We start from the raw sequence: 19,148 nt of genomic DNA, 5'->3' as shown, positions 1-19,148 counted from the left end.
GAGAAACAGAGACAGAATGTGAGTGGGGGAGAGGCAGAGAGAGCGGGAAACACAGAATCTGAAGCAGACTCCAGGCTCTGAGCTGTCAGCACAGAGCCCGACGCAGAGCTCAAACCCACGAACCTGAGCCAAAGTTGGACGCCTAACCAACTGAGCCACCCAGGTGCTCCTAAGGTTTTTGTTTTTAACCCAGCATTTTGCTTTTGGTAGTAGGGTTGGTCCAAATTAGTCTACTATTGCTGAGGACAATAGCAGTTCTGATTTATATTTCAGAAGTATCTCTGTGGTTATTGTGGGCAGAATGCACTGTGAAGCAGGGCATTTCCCAGGACAAGGGCAGAAGTGGAGCCCAGTCAGGAATCTGTTGTAATACGGGTGAGGGGTGAAAACACTTTAGATCAGGGTATACTTAGAAGGAGCAGTAGGATCTGTTGATGGTTTGACATAGAATGTGACAGAAATAGTGTCAAGGATGTCTCTTGGGACTTTGCATGGAGCATCTGAAGAAGGGGAAATGCCATTTCTTGGGATGGAAAAGACTCGGGGGAACAGATTTGGGGAAATAAATCAAGAGCGCAGTTTGGGAAATGTTATGTTTTAAGATGCCTGTTAGGCATCCATGTGTGAGTAGGGAGTTGGAGAGGTGTGTCTGCAGTTCAGAATAGAGGTCTGATCTAGAAAAATATTTGGGAGTCATCTGTGTATAGATGACTTAAAGCTTATGAGAGGTAGTGAGATCAGCTGAGAAGTGAATATAGATAGAAGTTTAAAGTTGGTCGCTGGAAATTCAAATGTTTAGAAATTGAGAAGACAAGGAGTGCCTGGGTGGCTCAGTCGCTTAAGTGTCCAACTCTTGATTAAGGCTCAGGTCATGATCTCGTGGTCTGTGAGTTTGAGCCCCATGTCAGGCTCTGTGCTGACAGCATAGAGCCTGCTTCGGGTTCTCTCTCTCTCCCCCCCTCTCTCTGCCCCTTCCCTGCTCACACACACTCTCTCTGTCAAAATAAATAAGCTTAAAAAAAAAAAAAAGAAATTGAGAAGATGAGAAGGATTCAGCACCAGAAGGGATGGTCACTGAGATAGGAGGAAAGCCAAGAGAAAGTATTGTCCCAGAAGCTAAGAGAGGAAAATGTTTCAAGGGGAGAATAATCAAGTATGTCATATGCTGCTGAAACTTAGAGCAAGTTGTTGTGGATTGAAAATTGACCATTAGATATGGAAGGCATTTAATGTTTTTGGTGACTTGGATGGGAACTGATTCAATAAAGGAGTAGGTGTGAAAGTTGGATTGAAGTGGGCTTGAGAGAGAGAAGTGGTTAAGGAAGAAGTGAGGGTGCAAGCATACACAGCTCCAAGGAGGTTAGCAGAGAAACGGGCAGTAGCTAGAAGGGAGGATGGGAAGGGACTTGAAGGAGAAGCATTCTTTGTTTTAAAGATGAGAATTTTCATGGCAAGTCTGTGTCCTGACGAGAATGCCCCTGGAGGCAGGAGGAACTGACATGGGGGAAGAGGGGATGATGCCGGAGCAGAGACCAGAAAGGGAATAGAGTACACACATGCAGGGGTTAACTTGAGAGAAGAGCATGGACAGTTCGCTCATAGGAACAGGAGGTTCAGGGTCAAGCGCAGGTGGACTGGTAGAGGTAGTGATGGGACAGTGTATTTTCTCAAAGCACAAGGTCACTTGCTGAGAATGAGAGAGGGGGGAAGAGTAAAGAGACCTGGAGAGTGACAAGTGTTGAACATAGTTTGCTTGTTTTCTTCCTAAAGAAAAGCTCTGCACTTTCAGCTGGTAGTTGGATAATTAGATTAAAATGTTGTAGTCAGGGGCGCCTGGGTGGCGCAGTCGGTTAAGCGTCCGACTTCAGCCAGGTCACGATCTCGCGGTCCGTGAGTTCGAGCCCCGCGTCGGGCTCTGGGCTGATGGCTCGGAGCCTGGAGCCTGTTTCCGATTCTGTGTCTCCCTCTCTCTCTGCCCCTCCCCCGTTCATGCTCTGTCTCTCTCTGTCCCAAAAATAAATAAACGTTGAAAAAAAAAAAATTAAAAAAAAAATGTTGTAGTCAGATTAAAATTAGTAGTTAAATTAAAAGTTTGAAAACTTCCTTATAATTGTGTTTAACTATTTTAACAGTTATTTCTTTTATGTTTATGTATAACAAATATTGGTTATAAAAGATTTGTAAATAGAAATACCACTCCCTAATTGGGTATAAATGAAGTTTTAAAAGTTATAAAAATATTTACTCTTGAAAGAAAATTTCAACGATAGGAAAAAAGCGTCTCCCACTCCTGAATTATCTGTATTCCTACCACCCAAGCATAACTCTACTCTTAATTTCTTTTCATTTTTTCTTGTCAGTACCGAGGTGCTTATTTTCTGAAAGAGTAGTTATAATCATGCTTTATAGGTAGTTTGCTATTCTGTGTTTGTTTATCAGCTACCACTGTAAATATTTTTCCATGTCATTACATAGTTTTCACGACCACGAAATAGTTGGGTCATTTATTTGCTGAACAATGCCTTATTATTGGACATTTAGGTTAACAATGTTTGGTGGTTCCATATAATTATTTTGAACAAATGTTCCTAAGAAACTCACTGTGTGCCTACCTTTCAATACTTGACCAGCTGTGTCATATGTGTGAGCCACATAATTTAGAGAATAATTCTGGGTTGACTTTTCATTGTGACTTCCCAGTCACACTGTGTTAAAATGAATTTTCTTTTCTAATTTTGCTAATTATGTGTTAGGCTTAAAGTTGGTGCAAGGAAACAATGTGTGCCCCAGTAGTTCTGTTACAATTTTAAGAATACAATCCTTATTTTATAACAAATTTTAGAATGTATATTCAGAGGAAGAAACATTACATATTTTTAATAGGTTGATCAGAGGATTAGTTCTGGATCATGGTGCCCGTCATCCAGATATGAAGAAACGAGTAGAAGATGCGTTTATCCTTTCTTGCAATGTATCACTAGAATATGAAAAAACGTACGTGTCAGTTACTCTTTGTGAATTTTGAAATTGTATTTTCTTTTTAAATTTTCTTTTAACATTTATTTATTTGAGAGAGAGAGACACACAACAGAGCGTGAGCAGGGGAGGGGCAGAGAGAGAGGGAGACACAGAATCCAAAGCAGGCTCTGTGCTGTCAGCACAGAGACCAACACAGGGCTCGAGCTCCCAAGCTGTGAGATCATGACCTGAGCTGAAGTCAGACACTCAACCGACTGAGCCACCTAGGCACTCCTGAAATTGTATTTTCTAAAAGTGTTTTTTTAATCTCTTGCTTCCCTGCCAGATGTTTAGTGTAAACGCCTTCTGCCTTTTCCTCCTCTCTCTTCTACCTTTACTAGCTTATTTTTATTAATCTTTTAGAGAGGTGAGCTCTGGTTTCTTTTATAAGTCTGCTGAAGAGAAAGAGAAACTGGTAAAAGCTGAAAGAAAATTTATTGAAGATCGAGTACAAAAAATAATAGACCTGAAAGACAAAGTCTGTGCTCAGTCCAGTAAAGGATTTGTTGTCATTAATCAAAAGGTGAGAAAGAAAATTTTGATTTTAACTATGTGTAAATGTTTTTCACCATTTCTCAGAGTGTGGTCTGTGGATTCCCGGGAGTCCATAAGACCATTTCAGGGAGTCTATGAGGTCAAAATTATTTTCATGATAATAATAGTAATAATAATGCCTTTTACGTTGTGCTGACATTTGCAATGATCACGCAAAGTCAACGTTAGGTAAAACTACTGGTGCATTAGTACAAATCAAAGGAGTAGCACCAAACTGTACTAATAGTCATTATATTCTTTTTCCCATTTTACCGTACACTTGCAGTTAAAAAAAAAAAGTTTCATTTGAGAATATCTTGATGAAGTGGTAAAACTTATTAATTTTATTGAAGTTTGATCCTTACATAGGCATCCTTTTATAATTCTGTGTGATGGAGTGTGAAATCTGCACATCAGAATATGGTTATCTTGAAGGAAAACTCTTGTATAATTGAGTTGCAAGCTGACCTAGCCACTTTTTTCATGGAATGCCATTTCTACTTTAAAGAATAACTGACAGGGGCAGCTGGTTGGCTCAGTGGGTAGAACAAGTGACTATTGACCTCAGGGTTGTGAGTTCAAGGCATACGTTGGGCAGACAGATTACTTAAAAAAAAAAGTAACTGACAAACTGTGGTTATTTAGATGTGGGTATTTGGCAGGTTTTTCTCAAAAAAGAAGAAGTGGTTCTGTCACTTCAAGGAAAACAGTTGACAGTATTTGTTGCCAATAAATTTGAGCTTTCAAACAAAAATTAAAATTTTGGAAAACGTGTATCTGCCATTGTGAATGTCACAGCTCTCCAATACTTAAAGGACTTTTCTGATAATGTTAATGGTGATATTAGCAAATGTGATATTTCTGATATTGTAGAACTATGAAATGTATCAGCATTTGGAAGCTCTGCTTAACATAGTGAACCAATGTTTTCTTCTTTTTTTCTTTTCAGATTTTTATTTAAATTCTAGTTAGGTAACATACAGTGCAGTATTAGTTTCAGGAATAGAATTCAGTGATTCATCACTTACATACAACACCCAGTACTTATCACAAGTCCCCTCTTTAATACCCATCACCCATCTAGCCCATCCCCCACCCTCAATGTTTTCTAAATGACAAAAAAACCATATGATTTAACAAAATTATGCATGGGTAAATAATACACTCGAAGTGTAAGACAGGCAAGTGGATTTGATTTTATTATTATTATTATTTTAAAGTTTATTTATTTTTGAGAGAGAGAGAGAGAGGGAGAGAGTGAGTGAGCATGAGTGAGCAGGGGAGGGGCAGAGAGAGAGGAAGAGAGAGGATCTCAACAGGCCCTGCACTGTCAGTGCAGAGACCTACACGGGGCTTGAAATCATGAACTGTGAGATCATGACCTGAGCCAAAATCAGGAGTTGGACGCTTAACTGAGCCACCCAGGTGCCCCAGACAGGTGGATTTTCATATGAGAGAGTATGGAAATTTTGTTGAGGGGCCCATGGGTGGCTTAGTTGGTTAAGTGTTGGACTTTGGCTCAGGTCATGAACTCAGGGTTCGTTAGTTTGAGCCCCGTGCTGGGCTCTGTTCTGACAGCTCAGACCCTGCAGCCTGCTTTGGATTCTGTGTCTCCCTCTCTCTCTATCCCTCCCCCGCTCACACTCTGTCCCTCTCTCTCTCTCTTAAAAATAAACATTTTAAAAAAAATTTAAAGAAGAAAAGTTTATTGATAAGTTCCATATTTCACCTCGAAACTAACCTTTAAGAAACTATTATTTATTGAGTTTTGGTGTAGTATCAAAGAAGAACACCCACATTTATCTGAAAAGTTATTAAAATATTCCTCTTTTTCCCAATATGTATTTGTGTGAGGCCAAGCTTTCTTCATATACTTTAACCAAAACAAGATGTCACACCATATTGAAGGCAGAAGCAGATGAGACTCCATATGTCTTCTGTTAAGACCGACATTAAAACGATATAAAAAATGTGAAACCGTGCCATTACTTTAACCTACATATTTTTTTGTTTATGAAAGTATAGTAAGTTTTCACTTAAAAATGTTATTTATGTTAACATAAAATGAGTTTACTATTATTTTGAATTTTAATTTATGATAACTTAGAGTCCACATAAACAAAAGTTTTTTGGGTTCTTAATTTTTAAGAATGTGAAGCAGTGCTGAGATAAAAAAAGTTTGAGAACTAGTGGCTTAAGATGTGCTTATAACTTTTTGCTAATTTGATTTTAGGGAATTGATCCATTTTCCTTAGATGCTCTTGCAAAACATGGCATAGTAGCTCTTCGCAGGGCAAAAAGAAGAAATATGGAAAGGTAAGCTTGCAGATAATTATGTATCCTAAGTTTTTAGCAGATTTAATTGAAATGATTCCATGATATTCCTTTTAACTTGCATGTAAACATTGTTGAGCAAAGTAGTAGCATACATGTTCCAAATTTTGTTTTTAATTTCAATAAATAATGGAAATGTCAAAAATCAAGATTGTTAACCTACGTCAGAACTTTGTTGCAGGACGAAGGTTTTCATCTTCTTAAAACAGATTTTAGGGGTGCCTGGGTGGCTCAGTCAGTTAAGCATATGACTCTTGGTTTCAGCTCAGGTCATGATCTCATGGTTTCGTGAGTTTGAGCTCCACATTGGGCTCTGCACTGAGAGTGCAGAGCCTGCTTGAGATTTTCTCTCTCTCCCTCTCTCTCTGCCCCTCCCCTGTGTGCTCTCTCTCTCTCTCTCAAAAATAAATAAATGAACTTAAAAATTTTTTTAAAAACCCAGATTTTAAAAACAGTACAATACAGTGACAATGCAGTCTTCTGTGTTAGGTATTTTTTCACCTTTGAGAAATTAAGTCTTTCATGCTTACCATAATCAAAGCTACGACGACCTCTGTAATTTCAGACTCTCTCTTGCTTGTGGTGGAATGGCTGTGAATTCTCTTGAAGACCTCAGTATACATTGTTTGGGACATGCTGGTCTTGTACATGAGTGTACATTAGTGAGTATATCTGTGGGCAGTGGTTATAAAGTGAAGAGTAAACTTTTTTTTTTTTTTTTTTTTACGTACTACATCTTTTCATTCAGGCTTTACCTTTTGATATCTGAATAATCCCCAGGATGTATTTTACAATTTATCTTTCTAAATGTTTGTTAAGAGTTCAAATATAACTTAACTGCTTTTAGTGTCTATTTAGTTATGTTTGATGAGAAAAATTTGCAAGATTGGATTCTAATATTATAAACTAGGACTTCACTTCATAATGACATTAAATATTAGAGTTATATCTTCTTGGATTACCCTCTAGGGTGAAGAAAAGTTCACTTTTATCGAGGCCTGTGTTAACCCTCGTTCTGTCACCTTGTTGGTTAAAGGACCAAATAAGCATACTCTCACACAAATAAAGGATGCTCTAAGGGATGGACTTCGTGCCATCAAAAATGCCATTGAAGATGGTAGGCTCTTTTTTATGATGGATATGAACCTTACGTATTTTAAAAGTGGTACTAAATCTGTCATGGTACACACAGTATTTTAGAAGATATGACTGATTACTCTTCTTTATTTCACTTTGGACAATTTATAATTTGGATTGTGAAGATTTTTCCTTTGCATTATTTGTAGTGAGTGTGCTGCCCTTTTAATTAGCTTCTGTTTATGAAATGAAAAAGCACTTTAATGCTATAGTATCTTTTTTTTGATACGTTATCTTAGTTTATTCAAATACCAGTGTGATTACACATGGTCCAAGAGGGCTCAAATAACAAACCAAATGTAAATAGATGTTAAAGATTGGTCTTCAAACATTATAGCCAATGATGCCATGCTTGCCTATGATCTTACCGACATAAAACCACATCCACATCTCAGTGGCCTCCAAACCAGTCAGCGAGATTCCTTAACTGTGAACCTTTTGAAGCTACCAGTTTGAGTGCTTTTGGCTATTTTTTTCAAGCTCTGAATAGCTGTAGGGATCTCAGCAGGAATTGGAGGAGCCAGCTTAATTTGGCATAGCGCCAAAATGTGGCCAGTCGGGGCTTCAGGTAAGTTGTGACCTTACCAGCACCAAATGCTGGTGTTCATTCACCAGCCCTGGGGCCTTCTCTGCAAGGTTATGGACAAACTAGGCCATAGTTCCAGGATGGAAAGACTGTTACCCCACACTATAATAAAGTTTTTTTATTTTTAGAAATTTATTTTTAAAACCATGAAAAGGATTTAATAGTTTAGAACTCATTCTGTTACCTTAGATGTAGTATAATTTTAAGAATGATTAGGACAGAATACTAGCATTTATTATTTATTGATAATTTATAAACTACCTTCTAAAAGGAGTTGAGGTAGATAATTCAATAAAAAACAGACGTTTAAAATAGAACGATAAGCACATGGAAAATGCTCAACATAGTCATTGGGAAAATGAAAATGAAAACCATAAAGAGATACCATTTCACAACTGTTAGGATGGCTATAAATCAAAAAACCTGGATGATAATAAATGTTGGCAAAGATGTGGAGAGATTGAAGCCTTCAACATTGCTGGTGGGAACTGTTGGAAAATAGCTGGGATTTCCTTAACAAGTTAAACACAGAGACAGGGTGCCTGGGTGGCTCAGTTCGTTGGGTGACTGACCAGCTCAGGTCATGATCTCATGGTCCGTGGGTTCGAGCCCCGCGTCGGGCTCTGTGCTGACAGCTCAGAGCCTGGAGCCTGTTTTGTATTCTGTGTCTCCCTCTCTCTCTGCCTCTCCCCTGCTTGCACTCTGTCTCTGTCTCTCAAAAATGAATAAACATTTAAAAATTTAAAAATTAGGGTCACCTGGGTGGCTTGGTCAGTTGGGTGTCCAACTTTGGCTCGGGTCATGATCTCACGGTTTGTGAGTTTGAGCCCCGCGTTGGGCCCTGTGCTGACAGCTCAGAGCCTGGAGCCTGCTTCAGATTCTGTGTCTCCTTCTCTCTCTTCTCCTCCCCACCTTGTGTTCTATCAAAAATAAATAAACATTAAAAATTTTTTCTTTTTTCAAAGTTAAACACAGAGATACTATATGACCCAGCAAATCAACTCTTAGGTATACCATAATATACCTTTGATCAAAGTGTTCCAGCTACGTTTGTTGAAAAGACTCTTCTTTCACCAATGCGTTGCTTTTGCATCTTTGATGAAGACCATTTGTCCATATTTGTGTGGTTTTATTTCTGGGTTTTTATTCTGTTCCACTAATCTGTTTGTCTGGCTCAATATTAATATACTATCCTGATCACTGTAACTTTATAATAAGTCTTGAAATCAGCAATGTTAATGCTCTCATGTTGTTCTTTTCTAAGTTATTTTGGTTATTTAAAATCTTTTGCATTTCCATATGAATTGTAGAATCAGCTTGTCACTACTAAAAAGACTGCTGAGATTTTGATTAGAATTTCACTGAATCTGTGGAACATTTTGGGAATAATTGATATCTTGATATCTTAACAATATTGAGTCATGGTATATCTATTTATTTCAGCCTTCTTTTTTTAAAATAAGTTTATTTTTTTTAAGTTTATTTATTTATTTTGAGAGAGAGAGAGAGAGAGAGAGAGAGAGAGAGAGACGTAGGGAGAGAGAGAGAGAGAGACGTAGGGAGGGAGAGAGAGGTGGAGAGAATCCCAAGCAGGCTCCACATTGTTAGTACAGAGCTTGATGCAGGGCTGGATCCCATGAACCAGGAGATCATGACCTGAGCCAAAATCAAGAGTCAGACTCAACTGACTGAGCTCTCCAGGCGCCCCTATTTGGGCCTTCTTGACTCTGTCTCAGCAATATATATATATATATATATATATATATACACACACACACACACATATATATATATATATGTGTGTGTGTGTGTGTGTATTTTTTTTTACCCCAGCAATATTTTGTGATTCTTAGTGGCATATATTTTTTCAGATGTATCTATGTATTTTATGAATTTTGATCCTATTATACATGATGTTTTTAAAATTTCAATTTCTGATTAACATATAGATACTGATTTTTGTTTACTGATCTTGAATTCTGCAACCTTGTTACACTCACTTATTCTAGTAGCTTTCCTACAGATTTAATTGAGTTGTCTATATAAATAATCATGTTGTCTGCTAATAAAGACCGTTTTACTTGTTTCTTTCCAATCTGGATATATTTTATTTCCTTTTTCTCTTTATTTCATGGGCTAGAAGCTGCAATACATTGTTGAATGGAAATAGTGAGAGTGGGCATTCTTTCCTTGCTCCTGATAATGGGGGGAAAATATTCAGCCTTTCTCTATTATGTATGATATTTAGCTGTAGGGTTTTCATAGAAGCCCTCTGTCATATTGAGGAAGTTCCCCTCTCTTGCTGAGACCTTTTATCATCAATAGATGTTGGATTTTGTCAGTTGCTTTTCTGTTGATCTATTGAGATGATTACATGTTTTTTCTCTTTAAGTTTATTAATGTGGTAAATTACACTGATTTTCAAATGTTCAACCAAACTTACATTCTTGGGGTAAACCCTACTTACTTATGATGTATTATTTTCTTTAAAAATGGATTACAGGGGCGCCTGGGTGGCGCAGTCAGTTAAGCGTCCGACTTCAGCCAGGTCACAATCTCGCGGTCCGTGAGTTCGAGCCCCGCGTCGGGCTCTGGGCTGATGGCTCGGAGCCTGGAGCCTGTTTCCGATTCTGTGTCTCCCTCTCTCTCTGCCCCTCCCCCGTTCATGCTCTGTCTCTCTCTGTCCCAAAAATAAATAAACATTGAAAAAAAAATTAAAAAAAAAATGGATTACAATTTTTAAAATTATTTTTTTAAATTGTGGATATAAGTATATAGTTTGTCATTTTAATCATTTGTAAGTATTACAGTTCAGTGGCAATAAATCCTTTCTTTCACACTGTTGTGTAGCCATCATGATCATGTATCCACAGAACATTTTCCATCTTAAGTACTGAAACTTTATACCCATTAAATAATAACTCTCCATTCCCCTCTCCTCCCAGCTCATGGAAGCCACTATTCTGCTTTCTGTCTCTATGAATTTGACTATTCTATGTACCTCATTTGAGGTCATCCAGTATCTGTCTTTTTGGGCCGGCTTATTTCACTTAGCACGATGTCTTCAAGGTTCATCCTTGAATGATGTGTCAGAATTTCCTTGCTTCTTCGGGCTGAATAATACTGTATTGTATGTATAAATCACATTTTATTTATCTATTTATCCAGTGATGGAAACTTAGATCACTTCATCTTTCGGGTATTGTAAGTAATGCTGCTATGTATTTCTATATATTATTGGACTTGATTTGCTAATATGCTGTTAAGAATTTTTTTTAAGTTTTATTTATTTATTTTGAGAGAGAGAGAGAGAGAGAGAGAGAGAGAGAGTGCAAATGAGGGAAGGGCAGAGAGAGAGGTAGAGAGAGAATCCTAAGCAGGCTCCATGCCCAGCATGGAGCCCAAGGTAGGGCTAGATCTCATGAACTCTGAGATCATGACCTGGGTGGAAGTAGGGCTCTTAACCGACTGAGCCACCCAGGCGCCTCTATGCTGTTAAGAATTTTTATATCTATGTTCATAAGGGGTACTTGTATATTTTCTTTCTTGTAATGCCTTTATCTTTTTTGCTGTTAGAATAATGGTGACCTCATAGAATGAGTTGGAAAGTATTCTCTCCTCTTTAATTTTCTGAAAGTGTTGAAATCTTGTGTAGAATTGGTATTTATTTCTTAAATGTTTGGTAGAATTCACCAGTAAAGCTATCTGGGTCTGGAGTTTTCTTAATGGGAAAATTTTACTATGAATTCAATCTTTTTAATAGAGACAGGGGTATTCAGGTTATCTGTCTTTTTTGAGTTTGTGTCTTTCAAGAAATTTGTCCATTTCATCTGTTAAGATGATCAAACTACTGCCCATGAGCTAAATCCTTTTTGCTGCCTGGTTTTGGTAAATAAAGTTTTATTGGGGTACAGCTATACCCATTCATATATGTATTGTCTGTGGCTCTTTTTGTGCTATAGTGGCAGAGTTGATTAGTTAAAAAGAGATGGTGTGGTTCATAGAACCTGAAGTATTTATATCTGATCTTTTATAGAAAGTTTGCTAATCCCTTAACTTTTCAAATTTATTAGCATAAAATTGTTCATAATATTCCCTTACTATTATGCTTCTCATGTCTGTGGAATCTATAGTGATATTACCTTTTTCATTTCTGACATTGTTTATTTTTTTTTGGACACTGTTCATTTTTATTTCATTGATTTCCACTCTCATTATTTCTTTTTTCTGTTTATATTAGGTTTTATTTGCTCTTTTCTAGTTCTTAAGGTGAAAGCTGAGGTCATTGGTTTGAGACCCTTCTTTCTAGCATAGGTGTTTAGTGATATAAGTTTCTCTTCAGGTATTGCTTGAGTAGCATCCCACAAATTGTGATATGTTGTGTTTTCACAGAATGGGATCAGGGAGGTTTTCAAAGTTACTGGCAATGTTCTGTTTCTTAAGCCGGGTGGGAAGTACATGAGTACATTTATTTGTGCATTTATTCTTTGTACTTTACACATATAAATATTCTTCTGTGTATATTCAGTATTTCACAGGAACTTAAAAAAGTTTTTTAAAATTATGTTTTAATTCCAGTATAATTAACATACAGTGTTACACCACAGGGAAATTTTAACTTAAAAAAAAATTTTTTTTAATGTTTATTTATTTTTGAGACAGAGGGAGACAGAGTGCGAGTGGGGGAGGGGCAGAGAGAGAGGGAGACAGAATCTGAAACAGGCTCCAGGCTCTGAGATGTCAGCACAGAGCCCAATGTGGGGCTCAAACCCACAAACTGTGAGATCATAACCTGAGCCGAAGTCAGGCACTCAATAGAGTGAGCCACCCAGGCGCCTCGGGAGCTTTTAACTTTTTAAAAGTGTGAATGGGAAGCAAGGATGCAATCATCTTGTGGGTAGACAACTCTTTTGAACAGTTTTGTTGTACAGAGAAACAGAAGAAGGGGCTAGTAATTAAAAAATGATGTAGGATAGGGACACCTGGGTGGCTCAGTCATTTTAAGCATCCTACTCTTGATTCCGGCCCAGGTTATGATCTCACAGTTCATGGGTTCAAGCCCTGCATCGGGTTCTGTGCTGACAGCGCGGTGCCTGCTTGGGATTCTTTCTCTCCTTCTCTCTCTGCCCCTCTCCTGCTCACTCTCTCTCTCTCAAAATAGATAAACAAATATTAAAAAAAATGATGTGGGACAAAGGAGAGATTCTTCTTGTTTTGTTTTAAAGATGGGTGATTCCAAAACAAATTTGCTGATTCAAAGGAGAGTCATAAACTTTATAAAACCATACCAGCAGGTATAAAAGTCATATCCTGTTGTGAAAATTGATGTTTTTAAACAGAGCTTTTGCCTTAGAATAATGAAAACACCTATATTTTTTCCTTAGGTAGCAGTTTGGGTTTTGCTTCAGTATAGAAAACAAATACTTCATTAAGTCCCAAGAATTCCATACCAAAATGGTGGCCAAATCATCTTGGCCTAAATTTTTTTCAAATCGGATGTTACAATTTATTACCTGTCCCTATACATGATAAATAATTACCTTTTGCATGTAGTCATAAAGGAATAAGATGAAGGTGGGAAGAATGTCTACTTTTACAAACAAATAAGCTGGTTGCAGCCAGTTGTCTGTACCATGCCTAATTTTTTAATGGTATGTAATTTCAGGATGCTTCATAAGACATCTAAGTAATCACTGAACTATGCAACTTACTTTATTTCTGTGTCTACTTAGGTATATTTTAGATGTAGGCCATATAATAGGTATTAGAACACACCTGAATAGCTAATTGCTTTTTTCTCTATTTTTTTTGTTTGTTTATTTTGTTTAATTATTTTTCCCTGTATGGAATGTCTTGCCAATCTTTTTTCCTCCAATAGGTTGTGTGGTTCCAGGAGCAGGTGCAGTTGAAGTGGCAATAGCTGAAGCTCTTGTTAATTACAAGCATAGTGTAAAAGGAAGAGCTCGTCTTGGAGTACAAGCTTTTGCTAATGCCTTACTCATTATTCCTAAGGTACAACTATCCTAATGGCTAAAGAACAACTGGTTAGATCTAAGGGTGTTGGATTACAAATTGCCCACATTATCTAACACCAGAGTAGAGAGAGTTTTAATTTGCATTTCCCCACACAGTTTTGTCTAAGATATTTTACAGCAAAAGCAGGGAAACTTTTGGGATAATAGCTCAGAATCCTTGTCAGAGTTTCCTGAAATCACTAAGTTACCCCCTTGCTAATCTCTGAGCTCCAAAAGTGGAAGTAAGTCCAGAAATTTCCTTCAAAAATGGTTTATGATTAATCATAATGAAAAAGTTTAGAACTTAAAATTTAACTAGACTTTTGCGTAGATTTTTGTTTTGTTGGTGGTATCCAAAGTATTAATTATTATTTTAAACTGTGGGAATGAGAACTCCAAATACTAGCATGCTTTTGTCATTTTCATTATAATTCCTGGAAAAGGAGAGAAACCAGGTATTTTTTCCATGTGTCAACAAAGGAAACAGACTACCATTCCTTTTCCTTTGCCTTAATCTGGTTGTGAACCACTTAGAAACACAGAAGACCATGTCAAAGATGTTATTACCATGAATTAAAAACATTAAGAACAATGCTAGCGGCGCGCCTGGGTGGCTCGGTCGGTTAAGCGTTTGACTTCGGCTCAGGTCATGATCTCATGGTCTGTGAGTTCGAGCCCTGCGTTGGGCTCTGTGCTGACAGCTCAGAGCCTGGAGCCTGTTTCAGATTCTGTGTCTCCCTCTCTCTCTCTGCCCCTCCTCTGTTCACGCTCTGTCTCTCTCTGTCTCAAAAATAAATAAACATTAAAAAAATTTTTTTAATAAAAAAATAAAAAAAAAGAACAATACTAGCAAAGTCTCTTTGGTAATTGCTTTAAATTATTCACAATTTGTGGAATCTTTGAGAATCAGATATCTATTTTTCTCTTTCCCCAAAACAGCAAAGTCGGTTAAGTAATGATCCTGTAGTTGACACAAACTGGTAAGCCTGGTATACAGTGGTGGCTCCTTACTCATCAGCTGTTGGTTTTGTACTACTTGGAAATAAACCTGGTCTGGAGTGCTATTAGCTCCATTCCTGTTGTCACAGGTCATGACTCTCTTCATGTTGGTAAGGGACACAAGCATCCTGCAAATATGAAGGGTTCTTTTAGCAGGTATCTAGGAAAAGCTGGAAAATGTGTGGCTAGAGGGACGAGAAGAAACCATACCATTCTACTTCTTTACTTTATCTATCTATCTATCTATCTATCTATCTATCTATCTATCTATCTATCTATCTATGTATTTATTCTCTACACCCAATGTGAAGCTCAAACTCACAACCCTGAGATGGAGTTACACACTCTTCCAACTGAGCCAGCCAGGTGTCCCTCTTTCCATTTTTTAAGAGATCTTTTGCAAGGAGGGAAATTACTGTAGTGGGGTGGGGATGGGGGTACTATAATGTCCTCAGAATTTAGTGTGATGTACATACGGAAAATGTTTCAGTAAATATAAAAACTGCTAGAGACATAAAATACTAATTTGTTTTAGATTAAGGACAGAATTCTTCAAGGGTACCTGGGTGGCTCAGTTGGTTAAGCATTAGGCTCTTGATTTTGTCTCAGGCCATGGTCTCACAGTTGTGAGATTGAGCCCTGAGTTGGGCTATGTGCTGGGCATGGAACCTGCTTAAGATTCTTTATTTCCCTCCCCCTTTGCCCTTTGCCCGCTTGCTTGTGTGCATGCACTCTCTCTCAAAGAATGGAATTCTTTAAAAGGAGGGGATTACTGTATTATAAGTGTGTTTTCACAAGACTAGAGAGCAGTGCCTTATTTATTATCTTTGATATTCAAATATATGTGTGAAGGTATTTCATACATATATTTATTATTATTTTTATTCCTTAAGGTTCTTGCTCAGAATTCTGGTTATGACCTGCAGGAAACTCTAGTAAAAGTTCAGGCTGAACATTCAGAATCAAAACAACCTGTTGGCATAGACTTGAATACAGGTAAGAAAGCAAAGAAAAATTAGCTGCTCAGTAAAGAAAGAGGTTATACTCCAGTGACCCAGAAGTTTGCAATTTAAAAAGAGAGGGTGGTCAGGGTAGAGCTAATTGAGAATATGTCTGTAGAAAGAAATCAAAGGAAGTGATGAAGTAGCCATGTTGGGGAACTAGGGAAAGAGTATCCTAGGCAGAGGGAACAGCCAGTGGAAAAGCCAGTGTTTGAAGTTTTTGAGGAGGAGGAAGGAGATGAGAGAAGTAATAGAAAGATCATGCAGGGACATGTGGGCCAGTCCAAGGACTTTGACTTTGACTGTAGTGAGATAGGGAGCAATTTTTAGTAGAGGTGGGACATGGCCTAATTATGTTTAAAAGGATCACTGTGGTTGTTCTGTGGAGGGAAGTCCACTGAACAGCTGGAAGGTTGAAATTGCCATTAACCTCATTGAAGAACTGTGGGTGCAGCAGGTTGTGTAGGGGGAGGTCAGCACTGAGTTTTGGCAAAGCTAAGTTTGAAGTGTCTTTGACTTTCAAGTGAAACAGACAATTGGAAGTATGAGTATGGAGCTCAAGAAATAATTCTGGGTTGGGGGCACTTGGGTGGCTCAGTTGGTTAAGCACCGATTTCCGCTCAGGTCAAGATCTTCTGGTTCGTGAGTTCGAAGCCACCCTGGGCTCTGTGCTGACAGCCTGGAGCCCGGAGCCTGCTTCAGATTCTGGGTTTCCCTCTATCTCTGCTCCTCCCCGCCTCGCACTCTGTGTGTGTGTGTGTCTCAAAAATCAATAATTAAAAGAAAAACTTAAAAAAAAAAAGGTCTGGATTGGAGATAAAAACTTGAGAGTTGCCAAAGTGCACATGGTTTAAATCAAGAAGACTGGATGAAATCGCCTAAGGAGTGAGTGTAGAGAGAGAAGGAAAGAATCCAGGACTGAGCTTTTGGGTATTCCAACAGAATAGGAGCCACTAACAAAAAAGAAAAAAGTCAGGCTGAACATGGTGGCCTGGGAGGCAAGTGAGAAAGAGTAGTGAGGAGGCCGTGTTAAATGTTGCTGATAGATGAGGCCTGAGAACTGGCCACTGGATTTGATTTGATACCATGGAGTTCATTGTGACCTGGACACTATAGTTTTGTTGGTACATTAAGTACTGTTAGAATATATAACCAGTATTAACAGAATATATCAAGATTGTATTGTTAACATTGTTTTTATTTGCAGGTGAGCCAATGTTAGCAGCTGATGCAGGAGTTTGGGATAACTATTGTGTGAAAAAACAACTTCTTCACTCTTGGTAAATTCATATTAATAAAAATAAAGACTTTTAGGGACATAATAACATTAAAACTTGTCTATTATTTTTACCACTCTATAGTAGAAAAATGGTTAAGTGTATGAAAAGGTGTGGTATCCAGTTATTAACACTAGCTTCTGTCATTTTTTCAGTCCCTTTTCCATTTTAATTCTAGTAGTGTGATATATAAGAAATGTTTATCTTACTGTTTATTTGAGGGGGGAGGGAAAGAGGGAAATTAACTAAAATAGTACCACATGCATAGGGGGGAAAGGCAAATGATGTGCCAAAAATGAGCTCAGTTTTGCTACAATTTAAAATCAAACTTTTACTTTATCAGCAAAGGAGTTGAAATTACAATACAAGAGTTGATGTTTGTATTTATAATAGCTTTGTCTCATAAGATCTCATACCAACATCATTGATGAACAAAGTACTTTTAGTAGCTAAAGATTGCTGGGGGAAAAGATGGGAATGGGTTGGTAGACTCTACTCACCCTATTATCTTTTTCCTCAGCACAGTGATTGCCACCAACATTCTCCTGGTTGATGAAATTATGCGAGCTGGTATGTCTTCTCTTAAAGGGTGATTGAGTTCAAAACCAACTCTTCTGGAAGCTGAGATTTAGTATACCTTATATCCAACTACTGTTATATACTGAGCCATTCTCAAGTTTTGCACAATAAATCCAGTTTATATTTGTTGGTCTTAGCAGTCTCAATAATACTTAATCAAAGTATAAATAATACAAGAAATATTTTCACAGTAAAGGAATAATAGTGAAAATATTTGTTCTTAAGAGTTCTAACATTTGGGGCACTTGGCTGGCTCAGAAGAGCATGTGACTCTTGATCTTGGGGTTGTGAGCTCGAGCTCCACATTGAGGGTAGAAATAACTTAAATAAGTATATATAAAAAAAAGATTTCTAACTTCTTACCCTTTATTGTATGTATAATATTGTGAAATAGTAGAAATATATATTTGGTCTTCATCCTCAGTTCCTGGCACAAGAGCTTTTAAAACTGTAATTTCCTGGGGCGCCTGGGTGGCGCAGTCGGTTAAGCGTCCGACTTCAGCCAGGTCACGATCTCGCGGTCCGTGAGTTCGAGCCCCGCGTCGGGCTCTGGGCTGATGGCTCAGAGCCTGGAGCCTGTTTCCGATTCTGTGTCTCCCTGTCTCTCTGCCCCTCCCCCGTTCATGCTCTGTCTCTCTGTCCCAAAAATAAATAAACGTTGAAAAAAAAAATTAAAAACAAACAAACAAACAAACAAACTGTAATTTCCTGAGGAATAGGGGTGATAGGAGTGCTTTTTTTTTTTTTTTTTTTTTTTGTTTTTGGTTATAGTATTTGGTCTTAGTTTCCACTTCCCAGCCTGGAGAGCTTCTTTTTTTTTTTTATTAAAAAAATTTTTTTTTAAATGTTTACTTATTTTTGAGTGACACAGAGAGAGAGAACTAGCAAAGGAAGGGCAGAGAGACAGAGACACAGAATCCAAAGCAGGCTCCGGGCTCTGAGCTATCAGCACAGAGCCCGATGTGGGACTTGAACACAGAAACCACAAGATCATGACCTGAGCAGAAGTTGGGTGCTCAACCGATGGAGCCATCCAGGCACTCCCAGTCCCAGAGAGCTTCTAACACCACTGGAATCTCTGAAATTAATGAGTGTCTTTTTGTATGCTAATGAGTGACTGATGGGCCCTTAGGAGGGCAGTTGGATGCCAGAGGGACCAACCTTGTGATGGGAGGGTTAGAACTTTCAGCCTCTCCCCCACACCTCCCACTCTACCCCTCTACCTCTGGGGTAGGTAGAAGGGCTGGAGATTGAGTTGCTAGGTCAAAGGTCATGCTTATGTGATGAAGCCTGTGTAAAGAGAGTCAGTGTGCTCCAACCGTCCTGGGAACAGAGGCTCCTGGGTCTGGGAACCTTCTGACCTCACACCATGGACCTCTTCATTAGGTTGTTCATTTATATCTTTTGTAATATCCTTTATAATAAGCTACTAAATGTAAGTATGTGAGTTCTGTGAGCTGCTGTAGCAAATTATCAAACATGAGGAGGGGGTCATGGGAACCCTGATTTCTAGCCCTGTTGGACAGAAGTGTGAGTTACATGGGTACCCATTACTTGCAATTGGTGTCTGAAGTGGGAGGTCAGTCTTAATTGCTTCTCGGCCTTTTGGCTAAGATCAGGTGAAGTGGGGGGCAGTCTTGTGGGAGTGAGCCCTTGGTCTGTGGGGTCT

The 19,148-nt window shown here is 38.3% G+C and overlaps 1 protein-coding gene across 3 annotated transcripts in view; it reads left to right on the top strand.

Moving 5' to 3' along the window:
• CCT6B (chaperonin containing TCP1 subunit 6B) overlaps window positions 1-17,605 on the top strand; it is a 46,360-nt gene extending 28,755 nt beyond the window's left edge. The window contains exons 6-14 of one of the 3 annotated variants that reach the window (XM_086686627.1): window positions 2,884-2,994; window positions 3,382-3,541; window positions 5,786-5,868; window positions 6,428-6,548; window positions 6,856-7,003; window positions 13,488-13,621; window positions 15,516-15,618; window positions 16,831-16,903; window positions 17,421-17,605. In XM_086686627.1, coding sequence (XP_086542753.1) covers window positions 2,884-2,994; window positions 3,382-3,541; window positions 5,786-5,868; window positions 6,428-6,548; window positions 6,856-7,003; window positions 13,488-13,621; window positions 15,516-15,618; window positions 16,831-16,903; window positions 17,421-17,493 — 1,006 coding nt within the window. In that variant the 3' untranslated portion in view covers window positions 17,494-17,605. The remainder of the gene's footprint in view (window positions 1-2,883; window positions 2,995-3,381; window positions 3,542-5,785; window positions 5,869-6,427; window positions 6,549-6,855; window positions 7,004-13,487; window positions 13,622-15,515; window positions 15,619-16,830; window positions 16,904-17,420) is intronic. The other 2 variants (XM_086686625.1, XM_086686626.1) reach the window with 2 other exon arrangements.
• Window positions 17,606-19,148: the final 1,543 nt, after the last annotated feature.

The sequence above is a fragment of the Puma concolor genome, chromosome E1 (assembly GCF_028749965.1).
Source record: "Puma concolor isolate L17-30 chromosome E1, mPumCon1.1.hap2, whole genome shotgun sequence".
Classification (NCBI taxonomy): domain Eukaryota; kingdom Metazoa; phylum Chordata; class Mammalia; order Carnivora; family Felidae; genus Puma; species Puma concolor.
Note: the sequence above shows the minus strand (reverse complement) of the source record. Positions and strands in the feature narration are given on the sequence as shown.